The following is a 20,056-nucleotide window of genomic DNA, read 5'->3' on the forward strand; positions in this document are numbered from 1 at the left end:
CGATGTTAACGTTTATAAATATAATACAATATATTTCAAACCGAGTTCTTAAGGAAAATGGTGGTCGATGCGTTAAGAGTGATCATCGCTTCTTCGATCATCATGTGAGCCAATCCCTCCTCGTAGAAATGCTGGAACTTGTTGCTCTCAGTTTGCGACGAGTATATAGAGACACCAATGCGACGCTGACGCAACACCAAAAGGAACCGCCATATTTGGTCTGTACGGAGAGTAGGTTGTAAAACGTGAAGCATTCTACTATAGCAATGAGTACAGATTGTGGCAGTATGTCGCTTACAATAGAAAGTATAAACCTGTGGATATATTATTTTTTCCACTGGTAAAAGAGATAGCTAGAATTCACTTTTTGCCTTACGAGAACGAAACATATTCTTTTTGTTGAAGAAAAATTAAAAGAGGAGTACATAGTTTTTCAGCAATGTTGCTATGTTGAAAATGAATAAAGAGTTATTCGAAACGTCCAAAATGATACCTACTTCTTTATGGGCTTTGATATTCTTATTACGTATTTCAAGTTTAAATATCAAATTTATGTGTTAAATTAAAGGTTTTCAGTCCTGAAGTATTAATTACCAGAAATATCGAATTGAAATATACATAACTAATTGGAATAAAAACTGATTGTTAAAAGTATTTTTTAGGTTGTTCTATTTAGTCTTACACATTTGCTGTGGAAGAGTTTTCAGGGTAATTTCATCAAGTTCATCATCATCATCTTCAAGATCGCTGTCATCTCCATGGCCTTGATGATCTCCATGATCTTTGTGATCGTTGTGATCGTTGTGATTGTTGTGATCGTTGTGATCGTTGTGATCTCCGTGATCGTTGTGGTCTCCGCGATCGTTGTGATTTCCATGATCTTTGTGATCTCCATGATCTCCGTGTTCTCCGTGATCTCCATGATCTTCGTGATCGTTGTGATGGCGATGATTTCTTGCTTTCCTCAAGCAATCCTCCGCTTCCTTGTAGTTCATTTGGCGACGAGACTTGATCAGAGTAAGCTTGGGTGGCGGAATGCACGAATCTTAAACGAATTAAACACCTTACATTAAATCAGTGGTTCTCAACCTTTGATGGCTTCTGGCACCCCCCAGAAATAATAAATAGATTGCGGAACCCCTACGAGAGTTTTCTGTAGGTATTTACTTGAATGTCACAATTCAAGAAATATCTCTCGGCACCCTTTCCAAATATCTCTCGGCACCCTTGAGCATTAGAAATGGCACACTAGGGTGCCGCGGCACCCCGGTTGAGAACCACTGCATAAAAGTAATTAAACATCTTACATAAAAGTACTTTCCGTCAGTCACACAGGTCTTTGTGAGCATGTGCCTGTGAATATATTAGACTTCTTGGAACACAATACACGGGTATTTTACTAACTTCAATAAAAATATAAAAGCCATAATATTTGGTAAAAGCGACATTTCGCAATTTACAGACGATTCAGCAATAACTCATGCCATCATCAGTGTAAATCAAGTGAAGATAAAAGCGTAAAAAGAAAGGAAAAAAGGACAAAAATAGCAGAGAAAAAAGGCAATGTATGGGTCAATGTGTAGCGCTAGGTATTAAAAAGATATAGGCCTAAAGGTGCCGAGGTTGTATTTATATTTTAACGCTTTTTTCACTTGATTTTTACACTGATGATGGCATGAGTTATTGCTGAAACGTCTGTAAATTGCGAAGTGTCGCTTTCATCAAATATTATGGCTTTTAGATTTTTATTGAATATATTAGACTTCATTGTTCATATCGCTATTCACTCGCGCTTGTGTTTCTAAGTCGTGCACTTTATATGCTTTCATTTCTACTTATCCCTGCTGAAGCGAAACCTTGTCGAGAATTCAACACAATTTGTCTTAATATAATGCCACCAGATGCCTTATAAAAGTAATTAATAAAAACTTACAGAAGATCAACCGACTTAAAGAGTTGCTAAACAAATCAGCATGTGATCTACCTCTTCATAAGTCGTACTGATTAACCCCATTAAAATTATACAAAGGGTACATTTAAATAAATCATTAAAATACTAAATAAAAAGAACTAAGGTAACATTTTCCGTTAATAACAACGCAGGTAAGTTATTTTCTCAGAAAAGACTATTGAGATTTGTTGTGAGAATTTACTGATATGTGTAAACATTTCTTACTTTATTTTAGTTAAAAACAAACTTTAAACAAAAAAAAAAAAAAAAGTAAAATACCTTGTTGCTAATTTTACTTGAAAACCTATCAAAATTAGTAAAACTTTTAGTGAAATATCGCTAATTTTACTGTATTTTACCAGGATTAGTTATGTCAGGAGGCATGGAAGTGTGGAAGAAAGTTGAGATGGCAGGTCTTGTCTTTCCATCGGCCAACAAACTGCATTTGCGCGAACTCAGAGCCTTTGGAAGCATTGGGGAGTTCTTGCGACGATCTTTCAGGATGTCTAAAAAAATCATTGAGACACAGTTGCATAGGAAGCCGAAACGTTGGAGAAAATAAAAAGATATCGAAAAAGATTCTTTTTAGTACACTATGCCTGGCAGCAACAGTATATTTTCTGCCTCAGCATGTATATATACAATTATTATCAGTACCTTCTCACTAATGAAACATTCACACATATGTGTGTTTACACATGAAATCTATGTGTTCATGTTTCATTGGATAATGATATGGTACTGTGAATCCCCTTTAATTGAAGTTGCTTGTACTAACAGATTGAGCAAGCATTGTAACAGATTGAGCAAGCATTGGTTGTTTCTCGACTCGTTCCCTTCTGAGCCTGCATAGCTCAGTTGGTGATATTCTTTTTACGTTTTACTACAACCTCCAAACATTATGCTCCAAAGTATATTTTCTGTAACTGTTTTTGTTTCACGGTGACCTTTAAACATTAGTTGACTGAGAATAGATGGCTTTAAAATTGACAGTTGATACAATAGTAGCCACATCAACGTTAAAAGACTAAGTACGAAACTAAGTAAACTGAAAATCAGTTCGTTTGAATGTTAAATATTTGTTATATGATAAATATTATAAAAAACACGAATAAGGAGAAAAATACCGATGGAGTTACAACTTATGTGTGGAACAACAATGTGACAATATAAGTTATGTTATTTTTCTATTTGCTAATGGTGATTTTGGTTGCATATCGAGTAATCAAGATTTACTTTACAATTGAGTAGTAACCTGGGTCGTAGAAGGTTGTGGCTCTGTCCTGTGCCGCTCGGTCCACCTTGGAATCTTCTGGAACCATCGAAGCCACGTCAGCAATGTGAATTCCAACCTTGAAATTATCAAAGTTAATTCAGAAAACACCACGTCTTCACAGCTTTCTTAAAGAACTGAGTTTATTATGACTAAGACCTTCTAAAGGATATTAGAAAAGGTTAAAGCGTCTATTAAATACTTAATTCCTTGGAAAATATAATTTGAAAAGAACAACATCACATCAGTGCAACACTAACCTCGAAGCAGTCGTGATGACCTTGAGAGCACTTCGTGATGCTGAGGGCGTCGTCAAGGTCCTTGAATCCCGGAGGATCAATTGTAAAGACGAAGAGGTCGGTAAGGTCAATCCTGAGGTCCGAGTTTGTGTCCTCGAACCCTTCACATTCTTCCTCTACATCTTTCCTGTGGATTAAAAGAATGAACAAACTAATTTCTAAGCAATAATCCAACCTTTTGGAACAGTGTTTTTTTGCCGCACCCCTTTCAAATCACCAACCAATTCTCGCACTGTTTTTAGAATTGTTTGAATAGCAAAACCATTGTAATTACACGGTGCTTAATGTAAGTTAGTTTTACAGCAAAGAAATCAAATACAGTAATACATTTTTGTATCTGATTCAGCATCCACGCACCCCCTTGGAACGGTCTAGCACCCCTGGTTTAGAAATCCTGCTTTAGAACAAGGGTGTTCAATTATTTTTGCAGTGGCCCCATGGGGAACAGACAAAATTCTTTATGAGCCAAAAAGGAGGATCTGAAGTACACATGATATAAAAAAGTGTGATTCCATTTAAAAGTTAAAACAATTCTTGTTTTGACAATATAATAAGAGTAGGAATGGGTGAGCACACCTTAAAAGTGTAATTTATTTAAAAGCAAAACGTAAAGGATTATTTTAGCCTAAATAACTAAAAAAATGGAAAAAAACGACCAAAAAATGAGGCGCGCGTCGGATTTTCAAAACCACAGTCAAATCTTCAAACCGACCCTTAATTTTTCTTTTTCGTAGATCAAACCATATTTTAGCCAAGCCATGAATAATGTTATTTTATTTAATTGATGAAAGTAGTCACCTGTGTTTAGGAGGGACGTCGTACGTGATTGTGAAGTACTTTTCCGCCTCACTTGCTTTGATCACCTTCGATACATAACCGAGTGGGTAGAGCGATGTTTCACTCCACTTGAGGTAACGCACAATGAAGAGCTTGCCGCCACCGCGGTGATACGAGTGAAGATCAATACGCTCCACTCTTTCAGGCTTGCATTTCATGTTTTCTTTCCCTGTAAAAGGAGGTGTTTCGATGTTTACTAAATCCTAAAATGCCCAAAATTCGGAAAACGTTGGCACGTAAGGCGTAAAAACTCTTCTCTTTGCGGAAAATTAAAATGTTTTAACTTTGACGCTTTCGGTTCGAAGCGAGTTAGAAGCGTTGGTCTTAGAACATTTCATGTTTTGTTTTCCTGAAAAACTAGGTGTTTAAATGTTTATTAAGTCAAAAAAACGCCTAATGCAAAACAAAAAAGAACGAGAATAGTCAAATATAATGGCTGAAGATAGAGAAATCAGACATCAAGCCTTTACATAATTGTCTTGACTGTTATCCGTCATAAAGCAGCTCCAGAAAGGCTAGATCATATTTTTTACACAAATATATGTGTGACTGTGTGAGCATCCTTAATTGATCAACCGATTTCGGTTAGCCACCCTGAAGGTTTCCGGGCTAGTTTGAAATAAGTATTAGTAGCAGATTGCATATCTTACCGTCGGCGTGAAAAGAGTAGATCGTGACTTCGTTCTTCTTGGCGTTCTTGGACTTAACGATTGCGAACTTTGTTGTTTTGTTGTCGACTGGGCACATGAAGGAGGGACTGTACGGGTCAGGAATGCAAACGAACTCGCGGTTACGAGGCTCCTTGTACCTTAAGTAACAAACTTAACTTAATTTTAAGTCATTTTAATGCACTTATTTTGGGTTTTAAGTCATCTATTTGATTTAATTTGCTTGTGAAACACAAGTTTTACTTTGATTAGGTTTTATGTCATGTAATCAGCTTGAAGTAAGATTTCAGTCTTAAATTTGGTTGAAAAACTATGTTTCAATTCATATCCTTAACGTTGAAATGACTGGAATAAAGATTAAGGTCATATACTTAACCAGAATTAATTTTCATACACCTAATTTAAATCAAGCTTAAAGCCTTCTACGTGGCTTGGCGGATAAAGTTTTAAATCTTCTTGTTGACTTGAATTATGTTTTTGTAATCATAAAACTAATTTAAGTTTAAAGCCATGTACCAACTAAAAGTCAAACAAAATTATATTTATAAGCTGAATTATGTTGAAAATGAAAATGAATAAAGAGTTATTCGAAACGTCCAAAATGATACCTACTTCTGTATGGGCTTTGATATTCTTATTACGTTAAGCTGAATTAGGTTTTGGATTCATAAAATTGACTTTTAGTTGAACAATTGGTTTCCGGTAACAGTTCTAATACGGCCGAGTATACTATAGATATTTTATCAAGTTACAGGATTATCGAAGTATCAACTTTAATTCTGTGGGTATTTTCACCCTTGGTCAAGTTTATTGCGTTAGGAAAAATAAATTAAGCTTCATTAATACCGGAATAACTGTTAACCTGGGACTGCGGAATAACTAATTTACCTTGACAGAACTCCGATCACTTTTCCAGTAGCTCCTTCACCAGGTTTCTGTTGAAAAAAGTAAAAACATTAATCAAACCTAGTAATTAACACTTCACATTGAGATCGAACAGGGATCACCCAAACTACGGCCTGCGGCCCAGATTCGACCCATCCGGTCAATTAATCCGCCCGATTAGGAGTTTCTGCTAAACCCGTGGTTATCTATCGGTGTACCGCGGCATAAGAATGTGCCTCGAAAGATTTTCACGTGTGCGGTGGAATTTTTGCTGTTGTAATTTTGGAAAATAACCGGTTAATATTACAGTTGACAAAGCGTAAAAAGATTGTCATATTTTACTTACAAAAAAAAAATACTATGTTTTTGTGGTTGCTTCATGAAATAATATCAAATGCACATATTTTCAAGTGAGAAATAAATCGTTTTTACCAATATTCCTGTACTGGTTAGTTCAAAAGCTGTCAAATACAAAAAATTGCCAGCATTTGTGATCTTTCATAGTAAGAAACTTGAATGCACACTATCAATCTTATAAATTATAAGTTGACATCCTTTCTAACAATCCAATAATTGATGAACATAAGTACAGTTCCAATGTTGTAGGATGCAATTTAAAACTAAATTTTGATGAAATTTGATACAAACAGAACGTCAATTTATTAAGGTCCGCTACAGTTTCCTTGCAAAGTTGTTCGTATTTTATTTCGTTCAAAGATAATCAAGTTATTATTCAACACAAAATTTTAAACCGGCCCGCGATGGTCAGGCCTTCGACAATTATCCAGCCCCAACATGTTTGACAAAACGCTTGATTCCATGCATTGATTGACTTAGTGTTAAGTTTTAAAAATTAAATTTAGTTCAAAAAATGTCGAAAAATTAGTTACATTGAAGTAGATATAAGGGAGCTACAATAGAACACACATACACGAACAAGTAGGAGTCATATTTAAATTACAGCACACATTGAGGTGCAATATATTATGACCTATAAATATGCCGTTGCTATCGATACTATATCACTTCTTATCGGATCAGCACCGATACCACTCTAGTATCGTATCGACAGCCGATACCACGAAGTATCGGACGAGTTCCGATACCACCCGAGTATCGTACGAGTTCCGATATCACCAAAGTATCGGAAAAGTTCCGATATAACCAAAGTATCGTACGAGTTCCGCTACCACCAAAGTATCGGACGAGTTCCGATACCACCAAAGTATCGGACGAGTTCCGATACCACCAAAGTATCGGACGAGTTTCGATACCACCAAAGTATCGGACGAGTACCGATACCACCAAAGTATCGGACGAGTTTCGATACCACCAAAGTATCGTACGAGTTCCGATACCACCAAAGTATCGTACGAGTTCCGCTACCACCAAAGTATCGGACAAGTACCGATACTATCACATGGTATCGGACGAGTTCCGCTACCACCAAAGTATCGGACAAGTCCTGATACTATCACATGGTATCGGACGAGTACCGATACCACCAAAGTATCGGACGAGTTCCGATACCACCAAAGTATCGGACGAGTTCCGATATCACCAAAGTATCGGACAAGTTCCGATATCACCAAAGTATCGGACGAGTTTCGATACCACCAAAGTATCGTACGAGTCCCGATATCACCAAAGTATCGGACGAGTTCCGATATCACCAAAGTATCGGACGAGTACCGATACCACCAAAGTATCGGACGAGTTCCGATATCACCAAAGTATCGGACGAGTTCCGATATCACCAAAGTATCGGACAAGTTCCGATACCACCAAAGTATCGGACGAGTCCCGATACCACCAAAGTATCGGACAAGTTCCGATACTACCACTTGGTATCGGATCGGCACTGATTCGACATTATCATACATTCTTATAGTACGACTAAAAAAAACAAAAAAACGCCCTTACCCCTCTTTTAACGTGCAAAACAACCTCATCGCGGTCGAAGCTGATCCCCATATTCTTCCGCGATTTGATCGCGATCACTCCGCAGTCGTCGTCCTTTTGTTGCGTCACAACTGCCTTGGCAGCGTACCAGGTTTTCTTGTGGATGACGCAATGCTTGTAGTGCCTCGGCTTGTTCTGCAGGAAGGAGCGTAACTGGCGAACCGTGAACTTCTGGTAGATGACGTCACGCATTACGTCACCGCGTCTGTTGGAAATTAATTTTTTTACCAGCAGCATTCCGAAATTTGAATAAACTTGTTTTGGGTCTTTTTTACCCTTCGTGGTCCATTTTAGATCTTACGATATGGATAAGATACCAACAATTGGAAGTGTTGGAAAAGTACTAGGGTTGTACTATCCGGATAGCGGTTAATAGATTAACCTATGTGTTTTGGCCAACTGATATCCAGGTTTACCTTAACCAGTTAACTGGATAGCATTAGTAACTTTTTGGGTTCGTTTTTGACCTTATAAGTCCGTTTTGGACAAAGCTCATGTTGGCGAATGTTTGTCCAAAACCAGCCAGGCTACAGTTTCCGGAATGCAGTTTAGAAGTATCGCTTACTGTCGAACACTGGAGGTCTATGTCTACTAAAATTTCACAGTTAATCTACAGTGATGACAGTGGTTGATGACCTACTGAGCAGCTAACGTAAACCAACCATTAAATCAAACTCTTTATTTGTGTCATTGTGACTCATAAAGAAACACAAAGGGCCGCGTTTACAATTAGAAGACTCGACAATTGATTCGCCGTAAGTTATAAGGAAGTAAATATTCAAAATTGTAAAAGTAATAAAATATAGTTTTTTTTCTAGTTTTACTAGATTAGCGGACTGCGTCGCCTTTGAAGGAACATACGTTGTCAATGTCTTACTGTTAAGCTCATGACATTAATAAGCAAGTTCGAACTGATTTGAATCAAAAAAGTTAATTAAATCAGTGGTTCTCAACCTGTAGTACGTAAGCTGTCTCAGGTCTTATGCGGAGTTCAGGATAATTAAGGCGAGTCTATAGTCGCTCTGCAATATATTCTGAAATCATATTTTTTGCACCTGACACTGTAAGCAGGTAATTGTTAAATAAACTTTTTGGAATTAAGCCAGTTTGAGCAAAATAGTTTTTTAAACCAAGTGGTGCCCAGTTTGTGCAACATAACAACAGGTTGTTCGCCACAGGAAAAACTTGAGAAACAACCAATCTAGAATAATAAAATTGCTTTGCTTTCAAACAAAACACTTAGATTCTATATTTTTCTTCAATCAAGCATTTAGAGTTAATAATTGAGTTTACGTATAACGATATAAGGATTTTGCAAACTTCGGTGAGGTTCGATCTCACGACCGCAGGACAAAAAATCCGTACAAATTAAACATAAAAAGTGAATTAAAAGTATTTTTTTTCACTAAGACATTGTTTCTTCTCTATGGATTGTTTTTTTCTGGTATTTGTTTTGTTAAAGTTTCTTGCACAACAGATGATGTTGTCATAGCAACCTGCGTCCTGTCTCCGGCTCGTTTGGATCGTTCTTGATCTCCTCCAGGTATTCCAATCCTCCCGCATCCACCGAGATCGTCATCTTCTCGGGTCGGAATCCCAGCTGCTTCTCAAGGATGTCATCCAGGATCTTTTCATCCACCAGAAGAAAGCGATCCTCCTGGAACAATTGACGGGAAAGGTTTGTGTCTGTTATTTTTAATATTGTTTCTATTGCTGGTGGTGCTGATTTTGCTTTTGTTGTTGTTTATTTTTGTTGTTTGGGTTGATAATAATGCTATTGTTGCCTTCCTCTTGTTATTGCTGCTGTTTTTAATATTGTTTCCATTGTTGGTGGACAATGGTGGCACTGCTTTTACTTTTGTTGTTGTTTATTTTTGTTGTTTTTGTTTGATAATAATGCCATTGTTACTTTTGCTGTTGTTGTTGATAAAATTATGGTTTTGTTGGTTGTGCTGCTTTTACTTTTACTTTGGTTGTTATTTATATAGTTATTGTTTTTGTTTAATAATATTGCTACCGTTACCTATGTGATTGTTATTATTGCTTTTCTCACTGTTATTGTTGCTGTTCGTACTGATTTTGCTGCTTTTGTTATTGGTTTTGTTTTATTGTTGTTTTTTTGTTAATATTACCAATTAGAGCTTTTGTTTTTCATGTTATTGCTATTGAAGTTTTATTGTTCTTATTATTGCTATTGCTATTTTTTTCATTGTTATTTTTGTTGTTTTTACACCGTTGCTGCTGTTATCATAGCTAGATTGTTGTTTATTTGTTATTATTGCCATTGTTGTTGGATTTATTAATCTTGTTGCTCGTATCTCTGTTATTGTTACTGCTCTTACTGCTGTTATTGGTATCGTTGTTATTGCTGTTATTATTTTTGTTGCTTTTCTCACTGTTTAGCTGTTATTGTTGCTGTTTGTGCTGCTGTTATCATTGCTGTAGTTGGTCTTCTGTTGTGCTGTTTTTGTTGTTCTTGGTGCTGCTGCATTGCTGTCATTAAATTGTTATTTAAGTGAAAAAAAGATGCCTTATCTTAAGTTACAACACCAAAATAACACTACTGCTAAAACTTTATTAAATAATTATTATTATACCTCTGAGTCAGAACCCTCCGATTCTTCATAATCAATCTGAGACCCAACAGAATACTGAAATGTAAGCATAATATTATATACAAGTATGTTTGCTATCTTGTAACAACAAGCACACATGACATATGTTAACTTATAAACATTATATAATATTCAGCAAAACTTGTTAAAATATTAAGTTTGTCGATACTAACTGGGTTATAAAAAAAACTTTACAGATTCTTATAATTGAGCTAGTTTTTTGTATATTTTCATTTTTACAGATAAGGTAAACTGATTTCATTTTAATATAACATATTTTTACCATGTCTTCTGGTGTAGCATCGGCACCCGAAGCAGCGGAATTGTTACCGCTTGCGTTGCCCCAGTGGTGTTGTTGGGACTCTTGCGCGGTTTCTTGGTACAAAGTCGACCGCTTGTGGGTTTAGAGCGGACAGTTGTGATACTTTGTGTAGAACCATGCTGAGAGATACGTGCCTTGGGAGTAGCGAGTCGTTCAAGCAGCAAGCCTGGGTAACAACAACGTTATTGTGAAGCACGTGGTACAATTTGAGATTTCAAAACCAAAAGCACTTAACTTTTGGTAATCTTTGTTAATGGGTGTATTTCGTCTAATTCTAGATAGGGTTCGAGCAAAAAGGCCGACGACAATTAGTGTATCCAAAGGATCGAAAAGTCCGACTTTTAGGTCTTGGACAATGCACTAATTTGTCTTGTAGCGTGTCGTTTCATTATTGTATTCGCGACACGCGACATGCGTCTCTTGTGCCTCGCTGTGTCTCGTTGTGTTGATGTAAGGTCACTCGATCAAACTACGTGCTGCTGAAAGGTTGTGTTGCGCTCCTACAGTGACAATACGATACAAAAAATTTATTTCCAGACATGAGCAATATCTTTCTTGAAAGGTGAATTTATTAAACAAAAAGCAGGTTTGAGATAACTGAACTCGTTTCGTGATATTAATAATGCACTTGGTATCGGTTAGGATCGATACTTTATGTCAATATCAGTTTGAAGCCGATGCCCGATATCAAGGGTAGTATCGGTAATCGTCCGATACTTGATATCGGTGCCGATCCGATACCAAACTGATAGGCGTATAAATATTTTAGATTTTTTTATAAAGCGGCTGACGTTTAAACTTAAAGAAAATCAAGGTCAAGTTTTAAATTTTAATTATTTTAGAATTTTTTAACTATTTTGTGTTTACACCAGAAGAGCGATTTCTATCTATTGATATGTTGCCTGGTGGAGCTAACTCTATTGTGTGAAACGTTTGAGTATAAATTGTACAGCTTGTTATTTAAGTTGTTTAAGCGCTGCTCAAAAACTTTGGTTGTTGGATAATATTTAAATTTTTTAAATCCTATATTACCTTCTATCGCCGGAAATATAAAAATATTTATGACGTAAAAGTGCAAGATAATTGAAGGCGTGGCATGCCTGTGATCGAATATTGTGGTAGGCTACTGCTCATAAAAGCTCCAAAACAAATTACTATTGGGAGTACAAAATTTATAGTTTTTTTGAGGCCCGTGGCACCCCTGACTACCCCTATGACAGCCACACAACAACTCCTTTTTACCAATCTCTTTAAAAGTTGCGTGTTATTTTTTTGTCCAGTCGTCTGATGCAAAACTTTTAAATTTGCAACACGTCTGCCTTTATATATGACTTCAACTTTAGAGCTTTACACTACAAGAAGTCAATGTACACGCAATATTCCGGCATTTAAGCTGGACAAAGATAAGCTTCATAGCGTGGACGTCACAATTGAGACATGCCTCAAATCATAGCTAAATCGCTACTCGTATTTTCCGAGAGAATTTGCGAAAGAAAAGGGCACGCGTAATGCAGTGTATGGCTCTTTTGTGATCTGAAGAGCGGCACGGCTTGGCGCTGCCTCACTTCGCGTATTAATGTATTTCAATGATTTTCACCGCGTGAACGCTTAATATGAATAACGCAACAGAAATAGAAGCAAAAATAAAGTACGCTTTATGTATAGAAACGTAAAATTTGCCGTAGAGGTATAACTGATATAACTCTTGCTTGATATATATTTTGTTTTGCCAGATGTTGACAGGTGAGCACTGCCTCACCTGCCTCCCCTGAATGCACGTCCCTGCTTATAACATCCAAACAAACTGATTTTCGGTTTCCACAGTTCTGTACTTGTTTATTCTTCAAGTCGTCAAGAAAGCAATATGTTTGATGTGCAATGAAAGCCTATAGTTACTTAAAGAAGTGGATTTGCACTACAAATATCGACATTTTCTCTAAACACTCTTAAGCTACACGCAAAGCATATGCGTACTTTATTCATAACTTGCACGTTGCAAAAGTATCAGCGCTTGGTAAAGATACTGTGTTTTTATTTTGTTTTTCGCTTGCACAGCAAAAAAGTTGACCAGCCATGTCAAGTTTTTTAATATTGTTACTACCAGGAGTACTGATCAAATATGATTGTATTGCTAGTTTGGTTAAGACACACTTTATTTTATTAAATGCTGTTGTGTCCGTTTAGAAATGTAATATAGAATAGAACTACTTAGTTTTCTAACACATTCTATTGGAAAATGGCTTCTATATAAAGCAGCAACAGAAAAATGCAATCACACAAGTGTCAAAGTAATCTACCAAATAATAACTATTTTTAAATGTTGATACTTTGAAGTATTGCTGAAGATTGTCTAAGTTTTTAACTTTAACAATTGCTGCTAAAAAATGTCAGAGACTATAGAAATCAAATAATGTATTATTTGTTCATGCTTTTGTTGAATAACAATTGCTATTGTTACCTACCTTAGTCCGAGAAAATAACTTGCCGCCATTTTATTATGGTTTTTTAGATTGCTGCTTTTGTTAGTTGGGTTTGTTTTTTCAGATTTACTATTTGCTAAAAACTTATTGCAAGAATTACTGTTTTTGTCAGGTTCACGTTTTTTAGAATTACTGTTTTTGTCAGGTTTACGTTTTGTCAGAATTACTGATTTTCTCAGGTATACATTTTGTCAGAATTACTGTTTTTGTCAGGTTTACGTTTTGTCAGAATTACTGTTTTGTGAGTTTTACGTTTTTTAGAATTACTGTTTTTATCAGATTAACATTATGTCGGAATAACTGATTTTAGTCAGGTTTACATTTTGTTAGAATTACGGTTTTTTAGATTTTGGTTTGTCAGAATTACTGTTGTAAATTTTACATTTTGCCAAAATTACTGTTTTTGTCTGGTTTATGTTTTGTCAGAATTACTGTTTTTGTAGGTTTCACATTTTTTTCGAATTACTGTTTTTTTCTGGTTCACGTTTTTTGTCAGAGTTACTGTTTTTTGTAGGTTGCATATTTTTTCAGAATTACTGTTTTTGCCAGGTTGTATAGTTGGAATTATCGTTTTTGCCTGGCTTGTGTTTGCTCATGTGTAAGTTTAGTGTTTTTATATTTGGTTATAGATGGTGTTTTAGAAATACCTAAGCAAAACGCAGTTGTATGTTTTTCCTGATTTGTACAAAACGTTAAAATAACTTTGACTGTTCGCTAATAGGAGCTAGTGAGTAAATAATATTTACCATGGCACAACTCTTACACATGTTTAGTTATAAACGAACGTGTAAAACAAGATTTATCTAATTATTTAAAAAAACACACAAATAAGCGGCTATTAATAAACATTAGTTTTTATAAAAGTCTGGTCGTTTATTTCCATGCATGGATGAACAAATTAATGACCCATAAGGCAGTTTACGGTTAAAAGAAAGTTTTAGCCGAAATATTTTTCTACAATCTATAATGAAAATAAATAATACTGACAATTTAGTAGCCACGACATGCCTGTTTTCCATTTTTTTTTTTAAATGCTTGCGCTATCTTTTTGTATTGTGGTTTTTCTGTGCATAAAGGACGTTTCACCGCAGGTTGCTTCGCGCCACAAACAAAACGCCATATTTCGCCCAACACTAAGTTACTGGCTGAACCGCAAATAATGACTAAATAATTGTAAATTTACAACTAAATTATTCATTCGCAAAGTTAACAACCACATGCACCAGAGGTTCTGTGTTGCGCGACGCCCTAAAGTGGGTCGTTCCATTTTCCAAGGGCGTCGGCAATGGTTTCGATTCGTATCTAAACATAATTGCGATATAAAATATTCACAGACAGTTATTTTTTAAGTTTTGGCTTGGTTGGCCGCTATGAACTTAAGAGATCGCAACAACACACTTACGTAGACGAATTGCTAATTCTCGGGTGTAGTTAAGTAGGCGATATTTTAAAATACCGTAGTGTTCAGTGGGCTGTTTCGGTCCCTTAAAACATCTTAAAAAACACTACTTACAAATAAAATAAGACATTTGCATTCGAACTTATTGTTGCCAAAAACTACAGCAATTGCTTATAATTTCTTATATAAACAATCAATAAATACAGAAAAGTAAAATTCTTATCGCTGGGTACATCGCAGGTTCAGTAAACTTTTCCAAAGGCGCCAACGACCAGGTAAAAGATTTAAAAAATAACAACGTAAAGGTTAAGCATTAAACCTTAACTATTTACCACTGCAGCAATGAAGTCTTTGATTGTTGGCCGTCTTTATTACGATCATACAACGGGACAAAAAATCTTTATTACGAGCTTCGAACGTGACTTCGGTTAACCTTATTATTTGTGTAGTGTTGAATGTATTTGCGCCTTGGTGTATAAGGAAATAACTGGCGCTAAGTAATATTTCGTATAGTAGTGGTGCTTAACACAAGTCGTCCTACACCAACTAATTAAATTTCTCGCCGAAGCCACTCGCTAGTCGAGCGAGTTGGTGTCAATCAGCACTCGCCAGGAGCGATTTGTACTCGCATTGGCGAGCGGGCGAGTGCTTAAGCCCAACACTGTATTTTACAGTTCTTTCTCAAAATTTTCCGCATTTTATCAGCTTTATTTGCGCTCCACAACTGGATCTATTGTATTAAATATTGGTCTTTGTGTGCGTAATGGTACCGGAAGGACTTTACCCCCAATAACATTTATTAATACGCATAATTCTGCAAGTAACGCTGCATTCATTGAAAAATAAGCAACCCAACATTCGTCGCTAATTACCTTCGCTGTGATTTGATTCCTCACGAGTGTAGGGCACATATCAGGGGTAGCTAACCAGAGACCAAGAGCCGCATTTCTTACTTTGTTGAACGCAAGTAGCTACACCTTACACATGGACAGAAATAAGTTACACACGCATTTCATATTTACCGCACACACACACATACTTTTGCCCAGCAGGTTTATTGTTGCACAATAAAAACAATAATGTGCCAGTAGATGAGTAGGCGAAATCATCGTTGTATATTATTGCAGGGGTACAAAGTCTGTGTTGTTGGCGGGAATTTCAATGTTAGGTTTCAAACATAATTTTTTAAAGGCAAAAACACAACTAAAACAAACAGTCCATATTTAACATTTGCCTTTAAGCATACGTGTTAGCCTAACATGGACCGGGAAATGTTTATATTTACCTACGTAGTTCAAAAAGGCCAAAAAATACAGTTTGAAACCTTCAAAGTGAAAGTATTTCAGCTTTGCGATACCGAAAGGGTTTTCTACGCTTTAGTTGATGTTAAACACGACTTTATGACCTGACTTTCACTTATTTTATTATTGCCTCTACCATGGTTGACAGGTGTACTATGTAAAACTTGCCCAAAATAAAGGTAAATTATTTATTTCATAGACAATGCCCTTAACTATCACAGACTGCGTTAAACTTATATTGTAAAAACTCGCAAGAGACACACAAAATAAAACAAAACATTTTTGATTTTTGAATGCACACGGAACACAAACGGTATAAATATTTTGACAGGTTTATTTTATTTCAATTATTACCATTCGGCGCTTGTTTTTATTATAAGGATCGGGTCTAAAAATAAAAATATTGTTTTTTTATTCTTTCATTATTACAGGGGCCACCAAACCTTTTTCATAAATGCCGGATAACTTCAAGGTCTGATGATCACGGGACGGATTTACAATTTTGGGTAAAACATTTTTTAACTTGTTTTTTTGTTAAACGAATGAAATATAAATATTTATTGAACAAAAACTGTAGTGAGCTTGAAAAAAGTGTCGTTCAATTAGAAATTTCAAAGTATTTTTGTTAAATATTTTTTAAATTGTAATATGCAATTGGTGTTTGCTTGTGACCTTTGACCTGAAACGAGGCAGACATGATTTGACGAAATGACACCAGTCAGGAAAGTTGTGGCTAATTACCTTCGAAGTTTGGCGAACAAAGCACAACTCGCCCAGCCTTAAAATACGTGCGTCACCTGATATCACTTGATACAACTGAGTGGAGCTTGTCTCGCCATTCCATCGCATAGAAGCAGCTTGGAACGAGAATTCGCCCAACGCAACGCTTCTCGGCTTGTTGTTTACCCCTAAGGTTGATTCACACCAGGCGTGATTTGCGCCTGGCCTCAGCGTCTGTTGTCAAACTCTAGCGTCACCCAGTCAACATATTCACTAGCGTTAACTGCAAATACGAGCTAGAAGGTGATTTACCCTTAAATATGGTTACAGGCCAAAAGTTAAAAACAAAAGTGCTGCTTAATATACGCCAAGATTGGGTAAAAACGTTAAAATAAATAAAAGTTTGACAAAATTACGGAAGCGACCTTTATGAGCTTTATGTATTGTTCACACTGGGCGAGTTTTGCGTCCGGCGTCAAGCTAGCGTCACCCGCCAAGTTCACACACAACGCGTCGCCAGCGTTAACGGCAAATTCTTAGGTGCTGACGTTTTCCGTTAACGTCCTGTGTGAGCTAAACTTTACGCATTCGCAGGGTTAAGACTCAGCAGGTGGTTTCTTGCCGTCTCGGGCTCCGTTTCTATCTCGTGAAGTTGACTCTGTCCAACGGGTTCAGTCCTAGCCGAAGCTACATGTACATACTTTGTAGTAAATTTAATGTTTTAAACTCAATTTTTTGCCTTTTAAAGGTCTTGGGGGGTTCCGTTTGATCGGAATATTTAACAAAAACACAAAGAAGTCTAACACGAACTTTGCCTTACGTTCTTAAACTGGGGGTCGTCAAAGGTTTTGCAAGGGCAGACATCACTTGACAAACCACGCTAGTCGAACGTAACATAGCAGGTAGATTTTTCGCATAGCAGGGTTGGACTTAAAAGCACTCGCCCGCTCGCCAATGCGAGTACAAATTGCTCTTGGCGAGTGCAGATTGACACCCACTCGCCCGACTGGCGAGTGGCTTCGGCTAAAAATGTAATTAGTTGGTGCAGGACAACTTGTGTCAAGCGCCACTACTAAAATTATTTTCTTAAACACTAAGGTGCAAATACATTCAACACTACACAAATAATAAGGTTAATCGAAGTCACGTTCAAAGCTCGTAATAAAAACTCTTTGTCCCGTTTAAAAAAATCGTTTACCGGCAAACAATCAAAGACGTCATTGCTGCAGTGGTAAACAGTTATGAGGTTTATTGTTTAACTTCAACGTCGTTGACGCCTTTGGAAAAGTTTATTGGACGTGCAGTTTTGGGTAACAATAAGTTCAAAGCAAATGTCTTATAATAATATTTAAAAGAAACGTTTTTTTAAATATTTTGAGGGACTAAAACGGACCACTGAACACTACGATATTTGAAATATCGCCTATTTGTGTAACTACAGCTGAGCATTAGTAATTAGTCTACGTAAGATAACTGTATGTAAATATTTTATACCGTAAGATAGATACGAATCGAAACCTTTGCGGACGCCCTTGGAAAATAGAAACGACCCACTATAGGGCATCGCGCCGCACAGAACCTCTGATGCATGGTTGTTAACTCAGCGAATAAATGGTTTAGTTGTAAATTTACAATTATTTTGTCATTATTTTATCTGTTCAAACAGTAACTATAGTGTTAGGCGAAATGTGGCGTTTTGTTTGTGGCGCGAAGCAACCTGGATGAAACGTCCTTGAAGCACAGAAAAAACAGAATACGAAAAAAGAGAGCGCAAGGAATTGACAGTGTTATTTTTTCACTAAAGAATACTTCGGCTGAAAAACATTGTTTTAAGCGTAAACTGCTTTATAGGTAATTCATTTGTTTGTTCATCCATTCATTTGTTCATCCATGCATAAAAATAAACGACCAAACTTTTATAAAAACAAATGTTTACGATAGGTTGGAAAGTACCCGGTCGGCCGCGGTCACAGCCGCGCATTTCATGTAAAGTCAACGTAAAATTCAGTCAGCCGCGAAAAATCGCTCAAACGCGCAAAACTTTCGTCGCGCTAACGGTTTTCAGTATAGTACTGCATTTTCAGCCGTGCAAATTTTACAGATAACTTTATTACAGCCGCGCAATTTAAAGCTGCAAAATTGTCTCTCCCGCGCAAAATCTAAAGTTTACAATCTGGTGTTTACGTTTGGAAAAATGCAGGTTAACGATAACCCAAGAAATGACCGCGCTATAGGACGGAAATTTGCAGACAGCGTGCCAAAAATTTGGCGAGTGTTATTTCGTCCTGGCGAGTGCTGATTGATAGCCGCTCGCCAAACTGGCGAGTGTAATTTTTTGCTTAGGAACAACACTGCATATTTAGATCCTCGCACTTAAAAGGGTAAAATCCATAAATGTTTTGCACGCTTCCTCATTGTGCGCTCCGATGAGCAACTGCTCGATATCCATAGTTTAAAAGATAATTATGCGAGCATGTTTTTCCACTAATTACATGTTACGGGACACAAACAAATAAGTTTTTTGCGTTTTTTCAGAAAATGCATTGGTGAGATTTTGTTTTACTAGGGAATTTCACCCGTACGCAATAAAAGGGGAGTCCAGGACAGCAATCCAACAACGCTTATGTCATTTCAGACTAGGGCAAAATTTCTGCCGTACGGGCTTAGCTGTACAAGTGCAATTGTCGTGTACCGAGGCGCAACTGCAAGTATTCTTTCGTAATTTTTTTACAATATAGTTTTTCCGAATTTCTTTATTTGTTAATCTTATAAATTTAGTTCTTAGGGGCGGGGTAACTATTAGTACACAAAAAATTATATATTTAGGAGTCAATTTCCTTGCTTCGGAAGCCCAACAGTTGTGCGAGCGGTCCTGCTGCTGTGTATACCTTTCGCATTACTCTGAATTCAAAGCACGTCTAAACATTGTAACTGTAGTGGTTTTATATAGAAGCGCTTGATACTAGATTGACACATAACGGCATTTCTCACCATGCGAAGGCGGACTCGGGACTCGAGTAGGTCCACGTAAAACAACCCAGGTCGCCGTGCCCAAGTGCAGTACCAAGTTTTAAAAGTTATGGCCGTTAATTTTAAATTGTAAGTGCGGAATAGCATGTGGTGGAATATTTTTTAACTATTTATTGTGAGTAAATGAATTATATGACACCCATATAAGTGGATTGCTGAAAACCGCCGTATTTAGTTGCGTAAATCGGCGGAATACAGGCTGTAGAGTCGAAACCAGACTTGGGACGCGGGAGATTGACTCCGGTTTATTTTATTTTTTGCCCGGAGTCGGACTCGGGTTATTTTTAACCGACTCCGCAACCCTGCTGTAAACA

At 36.8% G+C, this 20,056-nt stretch overlaps 1 protein-coding gene across 1 annotated transcript in view; it reads right to left on the reverse strand.

Annotated features, from left to right (window-relative positions):
• Positions 1-19,161, reverse strand: part of LOC146162802 (3'-5' exoribonuclease HELZ2-like) — a 42,689-nt gene extending 23,528 nt beyond the window's left edge. Inside the window, 13 exon segments of the mRNA XM_083385304.1 lie at positions 42-220; positions 683-1,045; positions 2,311-2,457; positions 3,207-3,303; positions 3,485-3,650; positions 4,322-4,523; positions 5,011-5,168; positions 5,917-5,963; positions 7,837-8,080; positions 9,372-9,532; positions 10,473-10,526; positions 10,821-10,978; positions 19,086-19,161. Of these exon segments, the coding sequence (XP_083241430.1) occupies positions 42-220; positions 683-1,045; positions 2,311-2,457; positions 3,207-3,303; positions 3,485-3,650; positions 4,322-4,523; positions 5,011-5,168; positions 5,917-5,963; positions 7,837-8,080; positions 9,372-9,532; positions 10,473-10,526; positions 10,821-10,978; positions 19,086-19,161 (2,052 nt within the window).
• Between the last annotated feature and the right edge of the window lie 895 nt (positions 19,162-20,056).

The sequence above is a fragment of the Ascidiella aspersa genome, chromosome 3, assembly GCF_963924565.1.
Source record: "Ascidiella aspersa chromosome 3, kaAscAspe10.2, whole genome shotgun sequence".
Lineage (NCBI taxonomy): Eukaryota > Metazoa > Chordata > Ascidiacea > Phlebobranchia > Ascidiidae > Ascidiella > Ascidiella aspersa.